The sequence below is a fragment of the Apis dorsata genome, unplaced genomic scaffold (assembly GCF_000469605.1).
Source record: "Apis dorsata unplaced genomic scaffold, Apis dorsata 1.3 scaffold_174, whole genome shotgun sequence".
In the NCBI taxonomy this organism is placed as follows: domain Eukaryota; kingdom Metazoa; phylum Arthropoda; class Insecta; order Hymenoptera; family Apidae; genus Apis; species Apis dorsata.
The window spans coordinates 550520-562229 of record NW_006263462.1 but is presented as its reverse complement, the minus strand read 5'-3'; the positions used below and the strand labels follow the sequence as shown (position 1 = coordinate 562229).

At 24.0% G+C, this 11710-nt stretch overlaps 4 protein-coding genes across 5 annotated transcripts in view; 2 read left to right on the top strand and 2 right to left on the bottom strand.

Moving 5' to 3' along the window:
- Positions 1-806: 806 nt before the first annotated feature.
- LOC102672801 (FAS-associated factor 2) lies at positions 807-3530 on the bottom strand. Its single transcript, XM_006614317.2, has 8 exons — positions 3101-3530; positions 2932-3012; positions 2347-2572; positions 2082-2268; positions 1829-2002; positions 1637-1732; positions 1260-1572; positions 807-1189 (listed from the first exon to the last, which is right to left on the bottom strand). Exons 1-8 carry the CDS (start codon positions 3161-3163, stop codon positions 1025-1027), a joined length of 1305 nt encoding a protein of 434 aa, XP_006614380.1. The 5' UTR covers positions 3164-3530; the 3' UTR covers positions 807-1024.
- Positions 3531-3789: 259 nt separating this feature from the next.
- On the top strand, positions 3790-4487 carry LOC102672933. Its single transcript, XM_006614318.2, has 2 exons — positions 3790-4049; positions 4234-4487. The coding sequence occupies exons 1-2, from the start codon at positions 3958-3960 to the stop codon at positions 4460-4462; spliced, it is 321 nt and encodes a 106-aa protein (XP_006614381.1). The 5' UTR covers positions 3790-3957; the 3' UTR covers positions 4463-4487.
- Positions 4488-4489: 2 nt separating this feature from the next.
- On the bottom strand, positions 4490-9293 carry LOC102673058 (2-hydroxyacyl-CoA lyase 1). Of its 2 annotated transcripts, XM_006614319.2 has the most exons (12): positions 9142-9293; positions 7312-7453; positions 7092-7176; positions 6477-6658; positions 6221-6397; positions 5888-6129; positions 5642-5827; positions 5494-5569; positions 5170-5407; positions 4981-5088; positions 4787-4910; positions 4490-4719 (listed from the first exon to the last, which is right to left on the bottom strand). In XM_006614319.2, exons 1-12 carry the CDS (start codon positions 9184-9186, stop codon positions 4624-4626), a joined length of 1701 nt encoding a protein of 566 aa, XP_006614382.1. In that variant the 5' UTR covers positions 9187-9293; the 3' UTR covers positions 4490-4623. The 2 variants fall into 2 exon arrangements, with proteins under 2 accessions (XP_006614382.1, XP_006614384.1); XM_006614321.2 differs by lacking the exon at positions 5642-5827.
- The window catches only part of LOC102673455 (sialin-like), a 9974-nt gene continuing 6437 nt past the window's right edge, over positions 8174-11710 (top strand). The window contains exon 1 of the mRNA XM_006614322.2: positions 8174-8225. Coding sequence (XP_006614385.1) covers positions 8174-8225 — 52 coding nt within the window. The remainder of the gene's footprint in view (positions 8226-11710) is intronic.

The window sequence follows — 11710 nt, the reverse complement described above, 5'->3', positions numbered from 1 at the left end:
AGCAACAAAAATTACTTGAACTTACAATGATAAGAAATTTTCTTTAAGATATTCTTTAAAATATATATGATAACATTTAATTTAGACTTTCATCACAGAAAAATATTTCTGAATGAAAAGAAAAAGAAATAGCTATGTTTATGTGCACATTTATAAAATTGTGATACAAAAAGAATTTGATTATCTTCTAAGATAAACTATTTTCATTCAACTTTTCTTTTTCTTTCTGATACAGAAACTTGCATTGGATATAATTTAATGTGATTAGTAAATCTATTGCGTTTTTGCATCTAATAGCATTTTTAATAAGACTGACCAGAATTGTGAAGTAAAATGCAAAAGGAACCATACTTGTTAAAAATTTTTTGTTGATTATATTTAAAGTACAGATTTAAGACAATGCAAAATTATTGTAGTTTCAACATTCATAAAATTTTATGAAGTGTGTATGTATATATATATATACACACACATACATGAATTAAATCTGTACTTTAATTATTTATTATATTCGGTCATTTGTTTTATAAATTATTTACATTTCTTAGTCAGCTTATTAAAAAATTTGTTTGTAAGCTAAAATGTTAATTAAGACAAATATAATAAATGTTTGGTGTACAGCTTTTGTGAAGTCATATTATATATATATAAATTCCTTTTTTTAGTTTCTACAACAAAAATCTGTTGTTTTCTATTCAATGTGTATTTTAGTGAGCGTATTATTCACAGTATATAATAAATGTACTCATAGTTGATACGATAGTTCTATGCAGAAAATGCAATACAATTAATCATTCTTTGATTTCTTTTTTTAACATATTTTATAGATCTGTGATAAAACTGCATTTCTGACAATGTACTACGCTTCACATAAAATACTCGAATGTATCAAATATATATATATTTTTATGTGTATATATATATATATTATTTTTTTTTTTATAAATGTCTCTTACGACAGTATCATTTTTCTGTGGAATGATACTTAAACATAAAGAATGCAATATTCAAATATCAATAAGGGTTAATCATCTAAATCATTGACATGGAGAACTTCTCTGTGTGTTAATCCGACGTCCGATAATGTTAAAATTTCTCTACACGGATATAGAATTCTTTTCGGAAAACTTGTAGTTATTTCAAAACTCACTGGAGAATCTGGCTGACTAAATATCCAATAATATACATCCTAAAAAAATAAAATAATTTATTATAATATTAAAATTAATAATAAATAAATTAAGAATCAAACGACGTACTTCTACTGTGTCAGACATTAGAAAACGTCTTTTCATTGTCCTTTCTCCAAGTTTAATTTGAAGATGACATGCATTAGGATTAGTAGGCTCTGGTTCGAGAGGCACTTTACAAATAGTAAGTTCTTTCTCACGACGAATGCGTTGAATTTCCATTTCTTGTGCATTCAATTGTTCTTTTTCTCTAGCCTCTTGTTCTTCGCGCGCTTTTCGTTCTTCTTCTCTTCTACGATCCTTTTCTTGATCTGCGCGTAATGATTCTTCATATGCCTGATCTTGTTGTTGACGTAAAGATTGCGCGGCACTACGTTCAGCTCTATGATAAAATAAATTAAACAATATAATACAAAAAAATAAAAAATTTAACTAATTTTTTTTACCTTTCTTGACGAGCTTGTATTAAATTAATTTCGTTGTGATCTATAATCGTTTGTAAACGAGATATTATATCAGATGGTGATGGCGTGCCTTCCATTCTGCAATATAAATATAATCTTTGATATTATAATTACATTCATTAATTTAAGAATTAAAAAAATTATAAAATAAAATATATATACATAGATTATTACCTGCCAACTATTGTCATTCTATTATCTTTTAAAACAATAATGGCTAAGAAGGGATAAGAACCAGATTTAAGAGCTTCTGCTACTTTATATCCTTCACCTGATTGTACATTACATGCCCAGAATAAAGTATGTGTATTTATATATCGAACAACTTCTACATTACCCAATGTATTTCTATATATCAAAATTTAATTTTAATTATTTTAACTTTTCTTTAAAATTTATTTTCAATTCAACAATTTAAAAAAATTACCTGCACCATTGATCAATATTTTGAGCTTCATCTTTATGTAAATACACCAATAAAAACCTCAATTCTTGTTTTGCATCAGAAAGAGCTTGACTATAAGAGCCTTGATAAAAAACAGGATGACTACTACCATAACATTCTTCATAACTTCGAATGAAGCTAATCACATCTTCCACAGGATCAGAAGATACTTGAAATGCAATTAATATATTAGTTTTTCTTATAGAACTGTTTTCTAAAAATTAATCATTATAAAATTGAAACATACCAGGTCTAACATTTCTCCTAAATATTGAAAGAAGTAGTTGTAAGATGCTGATCACTCTTTCATAACATAATGAAAAGATATACCATAAATAACTACCCCTGCCATTAGAGCTTCCAGAATAATGAAAATATATTCTAGAACTACTGTCATCAACAACCTGAGGTGGTCGTGATCTTGAATCCTGTGCATACATTGATGGTCTTCCTTCATACAAATTTAATTGTTCCTAAATAAAACAATAAAACATTTTTTTTACAATATAATTATATTTATCTATTTTTCTAAAAATTTTCTAAAGTTTTCTAAAATTTAATTAATAAAATATTAATTGTTATATATAAAATAAATAATATAAAAATATATATTATTGACATTATATAAATAATATATAATATTTTTTAGGAATCTTTTATCAATCTATAATGAATTATTAATAACTTCTGTTACACAATTGACCTATATATGACATAAAAATCAAATATATCAAAATTATAAAACAATTATATATAAATTTCTTTTTGCAATTTTATTGCAAATATATAACAGTTAATAATATTTAAAGAATATATAGCAAGAGAAATTTACCTGAACTGCAACCTCCAAATTCCAATTATGCCTTTGTAAGACATCTCTGCAAATTGACAGATCCTCGATACCTGTCAAATCCTAAAACCATCACAATATTATTATTTCATTGTAACTACAAAAATTAAATTGAAAATTAAATAATTTAGCATATAATATGATGATTCACCTGAAATTGAAGGATTTTCTCAGTCTGATCACTGCTAAATCCATTTAACGCAAAATCTGCCATATTAATATATTTTGTCAGCAAAAGACTAGAAAAATCTTAACAATCTTTTAGTTACGCGGTTCCACAAAACGATTCTGAATTCATCAGCTAATAGAAAAACCAGGCACTCGAACAAAATTACGATCAAACTGCGCAAGCATTTGGAGCGTGATACCAAGAATGATTAACCTCAAGTGTACACGATCTCCAGTTTATGGACCTCTGTTCATTATCATCACGACACGTTTTGTCTCGTCGCTCTGTTCTATACTCAATGTTTTCGGTGTCATGACTTTTTACGATAATTTACAGTTTCAAGGTTCTATTTCATGCGACACGATTTTAAGTGACGTCAGCTGCATGCATTGGTGAAACGACAGTCAACAGTCCTTCTATATTGTCATTGGTAGAATGTTACTCTTGGTAACAACCAATAATATATATTTTAATTAATTATTAGATATATATTTAAAAAAATATATAATAATAATGTAATAAAATTTTTATACAAATATATATGTACATATAATAAATTGAAATTTGTTATATATGTATATATAATGTATATCTAAAATATAAAAATAACCAATGAAAAAATAGTACGCAATAAGATTTTGGACCTATAATTTTTTACCTTTAATTTTAAAAAGAATCATTGGTTATATCATTGGTTATAATATTTTTTGTATACATATAAATTATATTCAATTTTCATGATATGTGATATTTTATAATTCATTATTTTATTGAAATTTTTATATAATTTTTATATTATTATTCACCTATTATTTAAAGTTCGTAAAATTTTGGTGCAAATGAGTACGGAATCAGATGAGAATCGTGAAATCGATATTAAAATTGAAATTCAAAAAACATTGATTTCTATTAACAATACAACATTAAAAATGTAAGATTTTTTAAGATTTTAAGAAGATTCAAATATTTCTAAAAATTAAATATTTGTTTTATTATAAATCTTCGTTATTAATAAAAAATTTATGTTTCAAAATATATCCCAATAAATAATCTTATTTATTGCATAAATAATATATAATAAGTAATTATATAATTAAATTTTTTTTATTTATTAGAAAAAATGAATTGGACATAATTAATGATCTTGTAAAAAAGAATGGACAACTTCATATAGCTGTAATTGATGCAAACAAGACATTAACCACAATAGCCCAAAACATGGACATAAATGTTAAAAATATTTTAAATAATGATGAAAGTGAAAGTGAATTGCAGTTTAATTTAAATAATTTATCTTCTGCTGCTTTTAAAGAAAAATTACTAGCATATTCAAATAATATGTAATTTTTAATTTTATTAATAAATATTTTGTATATTTATATTTACATTTGTTTTTACAAACAATAGAAATAAATTTAAAATTTATATTTTTTTCATTTCTTTTTACCATTATTTATATTTTTCACCATTAATTATATGTTATAAAATTTATAAAATCAATGAATTTAAAGTTTTGATTCTGTTAACCAAGTAAATTTTTGTTGTTTACGATCTGCCTGGGGATTAATCATGATATTTAACAAACTAGGAGAATCAATAGTCTGTAATAAAGTTATTTTTTTATTAAAATTGCTAATTTTATAAAAATTAAATGAAAAATTATTTTACCTGAAGACATATCTTAAGTGCCTGTTGTATATCTTGTACAGTAGTACAAAAGTGTCCTTTGCGACCAAACATTTCTAACATTTTTTCATAATGTGTTTCTGATGTTAAACAATTTGGTGGTGTTCTAAAAATCAATATATTTGTAATATTTCTATATATCTATTTCTGTATGAATATATTTTCAAAAAACTTACACTTGTGTTGATTCACCTGAAGCTTGTATTTGTCTAAATGTTTCTTTATCAAAACCACTATAAATACCATTATTATTTATAATAATAATAATAATAGGCAATTTATATCTAAAATATTGAAAATTATCAAAAAAATTAATCTAATCTTATTTTTTTTAATCTTTATATTTGATAACTTAAATTATTCACCTAAACATTGTTTCAATTTCCATGCCAGAAAACCCGAATGCACTATCTCCTTCTACACAAAGAACTCGCTTTGTAGGAGCATAATTTTTACAATAAAGAGCAGCTGCTATACCAAAACCCAAACCAACACCCATAGTACCAAAAGTAGCAGCATCTAATCTATGTCGCGGCTTATTATTTAATAAAATCATCTTTCCGATATCCATAGTATTAGCTCCTTCTGAGCAAATAATACAATCTATGAAAAAAAAAATATTTATTATTTTTTTCATAATCATATTATTAAATTTATATATTTTGCTTTATATAAAAACTTTTACTAGCCAGATGGAAGGATATCTTGAATATGTTTAAAAGCAGCATAATAATTTAATGGTACTGAAGTATCCATTGACATTTTCTACAAAATAAAAAAAAAAAACAAAAAAATGTTTTATTTTGTAGACTAGTATTATATATACATAACATTTACCTGTATTATTGTTTTATTTTTATTTGATTTAGCTAATAAATCTTTCCACCATGGATTGTTTTCTGTAATAGACCATTTGTGTTCTTTCAAAATAGTAACAAGACTTTCTATAGCTGTAGATATATCAGATTGAATTGCAATTGCAGAAGAAACAGAATTATGTAATTCTTCTGGACACAAATCGATCTATAATATGAATATATTAAGCTTTTTTTAATAAAAATTATTCGAACAATATTATAATACCTGTATTATTTTAACATCAGGTTGGAAGCGAGGCGATTTACCAAAGTGTAACATCCAATTTAATCTTGCACCTAATAATAAGATAACATCGCTTTGTTGCAATACATATGTTCTAGCGCTAGAAATACATCGTTCATCGGTATCCGGAACAACACCTTTAGCCATTGGCATAGGAAGAAAAGGAATTTTGGTTGAATATACTAAATTACGAATTTCATTTTCTGCTCTTCCATAGGCAGCTCCTCCAAAATTCCAAAAAAATTTTGTAATTAATATAAATTTTTTCTTAAATTTATGTGATAATATTATTATTACAATAATTTTTACAACTACCTTTTCCTATAATTAATAATGGTTTTTTTGCTTGCATAAGCAAAGTAGCCGCTTGTTTAATAAGTCGATAATCGGGAAATATCAGTGGCGGTGGTGGACATTGCGCTACATTATATATGTTTTCTTCTTCAACTGATTGATTTAAAATAGTAGCTGGTAAATCTAAATATGCGACACCTGAAAAAATTCATAATATAATAATAAAGACGTATATTTTTTACTCTAATTAATTATAAATTTTATATATCAAATCTACCTGGTCGACCATAAATAGAATTTCGAACGGCTTTTTCTACATGAAGCGGTATTAATATTGCAGACGGCGGTCTGACAGCATATTTACAATAGGGTTTACTAGATTCTACCTGTGGCCATTCCTGAAAACCTCCAATACCTTCATGGTCTTGAGCACAAGATCCAGCAATTACTATGAGTGGCCTATGTAAGAGCATGGAACAAATATACAAAAATACAAAAATAAGAAATGTTAAAAGAATAAAAAATCTTTTCTAATGTTTTTACACTTTTTAAAACAATTCTACGAAACATAGTTTATATAATCATTATCTAACTTAAAAATTATTTTTTTTAAATTAAATTAAATGGTACAATGAATGTAAATCAAATTATATAATTATAATCATTTCATATAAGATTACTATTCTTATGAGATGAAAGATTTATATATTAATAAAAGACATGATAATTATAATCCAATACAATAATATAAAAATTTTAATTATTGTAATATTATTGTGTCAATGAATTTTGTATGGAATATATTTTTTTCGAATAGAAAATACTTTTAATTTAGAATTTATAAAATGAAAATTAAACTATATTATAATTATATAAATAAAACAAGATTTACCAGCAATTTATTTGAGCGTTTGCCATACCTCCAATAACATGAAGCAATCCTGGCCCAGAAACGCATAAAACTACTGCTGGTTTTCCTAATTATAAAAATTAATTAATTCGTGATATTGGCATAAATAAAAGAAAAAACCTTTACGTAATAATGAATATTTTAATTATATCTTAAAAATCATTTGTTTCATATGTAACAATTCTTCCTTTTTGCCGCTTACTCGTTAAATATCCATAAGCTTGCGCAGCATAACATGCAGCTTGTTCATTTCTAAACCCAAGATATTGAAGACCCGCAATTTGCATGGATAAGGCTAAATCGATCACAGGATGTCCCATTATTCCAAAAACATATTCGATACCCTAGAATTATAAATGAATTTTGCATATAAAATTTGTTCAAAGCGAAAAATTATATTTTCATATTATATTGTATAGTTAATATGATATATTTACATATATAATGAAAAATTATCTAAAAATGATAAATGTATTAAATTTAATACATTTCATTTTTTGTGTTTTATATTAATATATATAATATATATTATAAATATATATATATTATAAATAATATAAATATTATATATATAAAAATAATAAATAAAAATAATATTTTTTATAGTAACTAATTGTAAATTCAGTTGTTCAAACTGGTTTGAATCCAAACTTTAGATAATTTACATATACTTAAATATATATTTATTGTTACAAAAATTCATTGTAGTGAAAATGGAAAACAATTTTATTTTATTTTATATATATTTTATTTTTTTATGTAAAAAAAAGGATAAAATGATAAGGATAAAAGGAATATAATTATAGATAAGATAAGTAAGTAAATAAGTAAGATAAGTAAATAAGTTCTGTGATAATGAACATAATAACTAAAAATATTAAAAATTAATCACTATATATAATACAAAAAACATTTGTAAACATGATAAGTACAGAATTGCAATTGATTCACTGATTAATTTTCATCGATGCACATTTTAGTTTCAGTTGTGCACTGTGTAGCCGGTCTAGCCTGTTATACAGCACGAATACGTTAACTAAAAAATTTATCTAAACAAAAACGCAATGTTCCGTTACGAAGAGGAGGGAATTCCCCTTATATCGCGAGTAAGAAAACGTAAGTATTTATTTATTATTTAAAATCTTAATAATTTAATATGAAATTTGAATAATTTTATATATGTATTTTAAGTATAAATTTAAAAATAAATACTATATGTAAATAATAATAGTATATATACATATATATCTACAATAAAATAAAATTTACGTATCATCAATCATAAATTTTTACATTTTTAAAATAATCTCAATAATTTTATTTTTGAAATAAGAATAAAATAAGAATATAAATATATTTTCAAAAAATTTTTAACATATTATATTGTATTTTCTGAATTTTATAAATTTAATAAATTAATTGTGCATATAATAATTAAACGATTTGATTAAAATTAATTTTTTTAAATTAATTTATGCCAATGTTTTTTTATTAATTTTAATTTGAATTGAATTAACTTGATAAACATTTTATTATATAATATCAATGCTTGATGAAAGAAAATTTTTCTTTTCTTCCAAAAATCTTTACGAAATTTGTGTAAATTTAATTTCATAACATTCAATATTTATATTTTTAAGTAATACATATATTTATATTAATTTAATTTTGTTAATTATTCAAAAACAATTTAGTTAAAGTACTATTTTAGAAAAATAATGTAAAGTTTACATACATTACATAATAAAGTTACTATTTACAAAAAAATAAAATGTTAAATATTAAATCTAGATATTATTATTATATGAAAATAAATATATTTTAAAAGATTAAATATCATTAATCTCTAATTAAATAACTAGTTTTTGTTATTTACATTTTTTTATTTATTTCTCTTTCATTTGAATTTTTGACAATAACATATATAACACTAATAAAAAATCACATAACCTTAAATGTCACTGCGAAAACAATTAAAAACCATAAACAAGAAAAAATGAATAAAAAGAAAAAAATAGAAAAATTCAAATACCTGTTGCTTCAAAGCTTCGGCGGTTATTTGATTCCCGTTTTTCATTTTCAAATTAATTTTACCAATTTAATACGCATACGATATTAACTGTTATCAGAATTGTAAGTAACTGGCTAATCTATAAATATGCCTTCGCAGACATCAGTGATGAACTTTGAAACGAAAGAAATATGATTCAAGGTTTTAAACATTTATTCAATATTTAAATCATTAATTTCTAAATATATTATTAATTTTAATTTTGTGAAAAAAGAAACAAATACAATCGAAATATTTGTAATACATATTTAAATATATTTAATTTACCATGTAAAGTTTTCCCCAAAAACGGAACATCTAATTATCTCCTTTAATTACTAATGGTTTCAAGGTCATTGTTGCCGACTGTTAAGGTTGCCGACATCCTTTAAAAGAAATAAAGATTTCTATTTTATAAATATCAGAAATAGCACTGATTAACATTTGGTTACGTACCTTAATGTGAATTTTTAACAAAAAATTGGAAAAATAATCTTGAACCATCCTAATGAACCAAAAAAACATAATAATTTCATTTTGTTACAATAGCAAGGATATGTCGTTTGGATGATAGATTCATTTTCAAGCTGTTTATTTAAAAGTATAGGGTCAGCGTTTCTCAAATTGTGTTCTACAAAAAAATAAATAAATGTTTTCATGAATTTAATTAAAATTAATATGTGTTTTAAATATTAAGGCAAATTCAAACAAATTCAAAAATATTTAAAAATCAGATACTCTTTTTTTCGCGTTCTTCTGTTCCTCCTATCAAAACCAATGTTTTAATTTATTTATATCTATCCCTTATTTTATAAAAATCTTATAAAAATATCAATCGTTCTGTTAAAATTTCAGAATTTGTGAAGTGTTCTGTAGAAAAAGTTTGAAGAACGCTAGCGTAGAATATACCTGAACGAAATTTAGTTTGAAAAGCATGACGAGTCTAAGAGTTATGACTTTCAGGGTACCTGAAACACGGCATTACAAAGTATGCACAGGCCCATTTTCCCCGTTTGAAAATTCGTTTTCACCATCTTCTTTCGAACCTCATTGTCAATACCCAACCTTTGAAAAATTTGCTTGTCCAACGAAAATTCGTGATTTATTATTACACTGTACCACGAACCATCATGAATATCTTCATATTGTGAAAATTTCCATTTTTAATATATTTTTTCTTCATAGAATAAATTAAAAAATTTATTAAATATTAAACACTTGAATTCTTAAATTAAGATATATAAATAAATAAATAAATAAAAATAAATAAATTCATTTGTAAATTTGTTTTGAATTTTAATTATAATGTTTCGAATTTTTATCAAGTAAATTTTATCAAGTAATGGTAAAAAAATTTATTTTAAAATATTATATTTAAAAATTATTTTTAAGTATAATAGACGTAGTTTGCTTGCTAGTCACTCAATTGCCCGTTGACCTTATCTAACGCTTGAAAGTTTTCTGCAGGTAGGTAGGTCCATTGAACACTTCTGTACATAGATTTATTTGAGCCCAAGGATTTTGCTAAGAAATGCACAAAGTTTATTGTCGAAGGGTACAGAATAGTCTCCATGGATAAGGGCTACCTAACCATGGAAATGTATAATTATTCTTCATGGGTCAGGATAATCCGTGTAATTTTTAGAAAGTCTGCATGCTACCTGGAGCATTTGGAAATATTTTAAACGTAAAACGTATTTTTAACAACAAACTATATATTTACTTTCTACTTTCATATGTAATCTTCTTGATCGTATAATTATCGTTGAATAATTATTTAATCATCAATGTAAACTCAACAGAGAGATTCACACTGTTTAAATAAAATTTCCAAAAATAAATGAAATTAAAACGTTTAACAAATTATAAATGGGAAATCTTCCATATGAATATAATTATCTTTACAAAGATTTATTATTATAATAAATATTTATTCTATATTTTTTATCTATAAGTTAAAGATCAAATTATTATTCAAAACTGCAGCAACTATCATCAATCGATGCAGCATACCGATATATAATTTAATCGTTTCCTGTTGTTTACAATGACTCGTCCAAAAATATATTTTGTTGAATAAAAAAATCGAATAAAAAAAAAAAAAAGAATTATTTATTTTTCTTCTAATTTAATTTAATTTTATTTTATTTTTTCTAATCTAAAATCAATTCACACATCAATTCATACATCGCGTATCTATAGATCATTGGGTCGTATTAATATTTTTTATTTTTTCTATTTTCTTCAATACTGATTCATAGTGTCTTCTTTCAATTAACATCGCGATTCATGTCAACAAGAGCACCGATAATTGGTAGCCTGTTACCGATGGACAAAAGTTTATCGATAGCCACCGAAGACAATGATCTTTTTGCATAACAGTGATCGAGTTAATGTACTGTAATTACTTTGAATACGCGCGATAATTCGAATCGATGCATTTTTTCTTGAGTCACAAATGAAATCCGACCGTGATGTTTCTACAAAACAAGATTTCAAGATATTCGTTTTAATTAAACATATACATTATTTAATCGATCGAAAAATATGG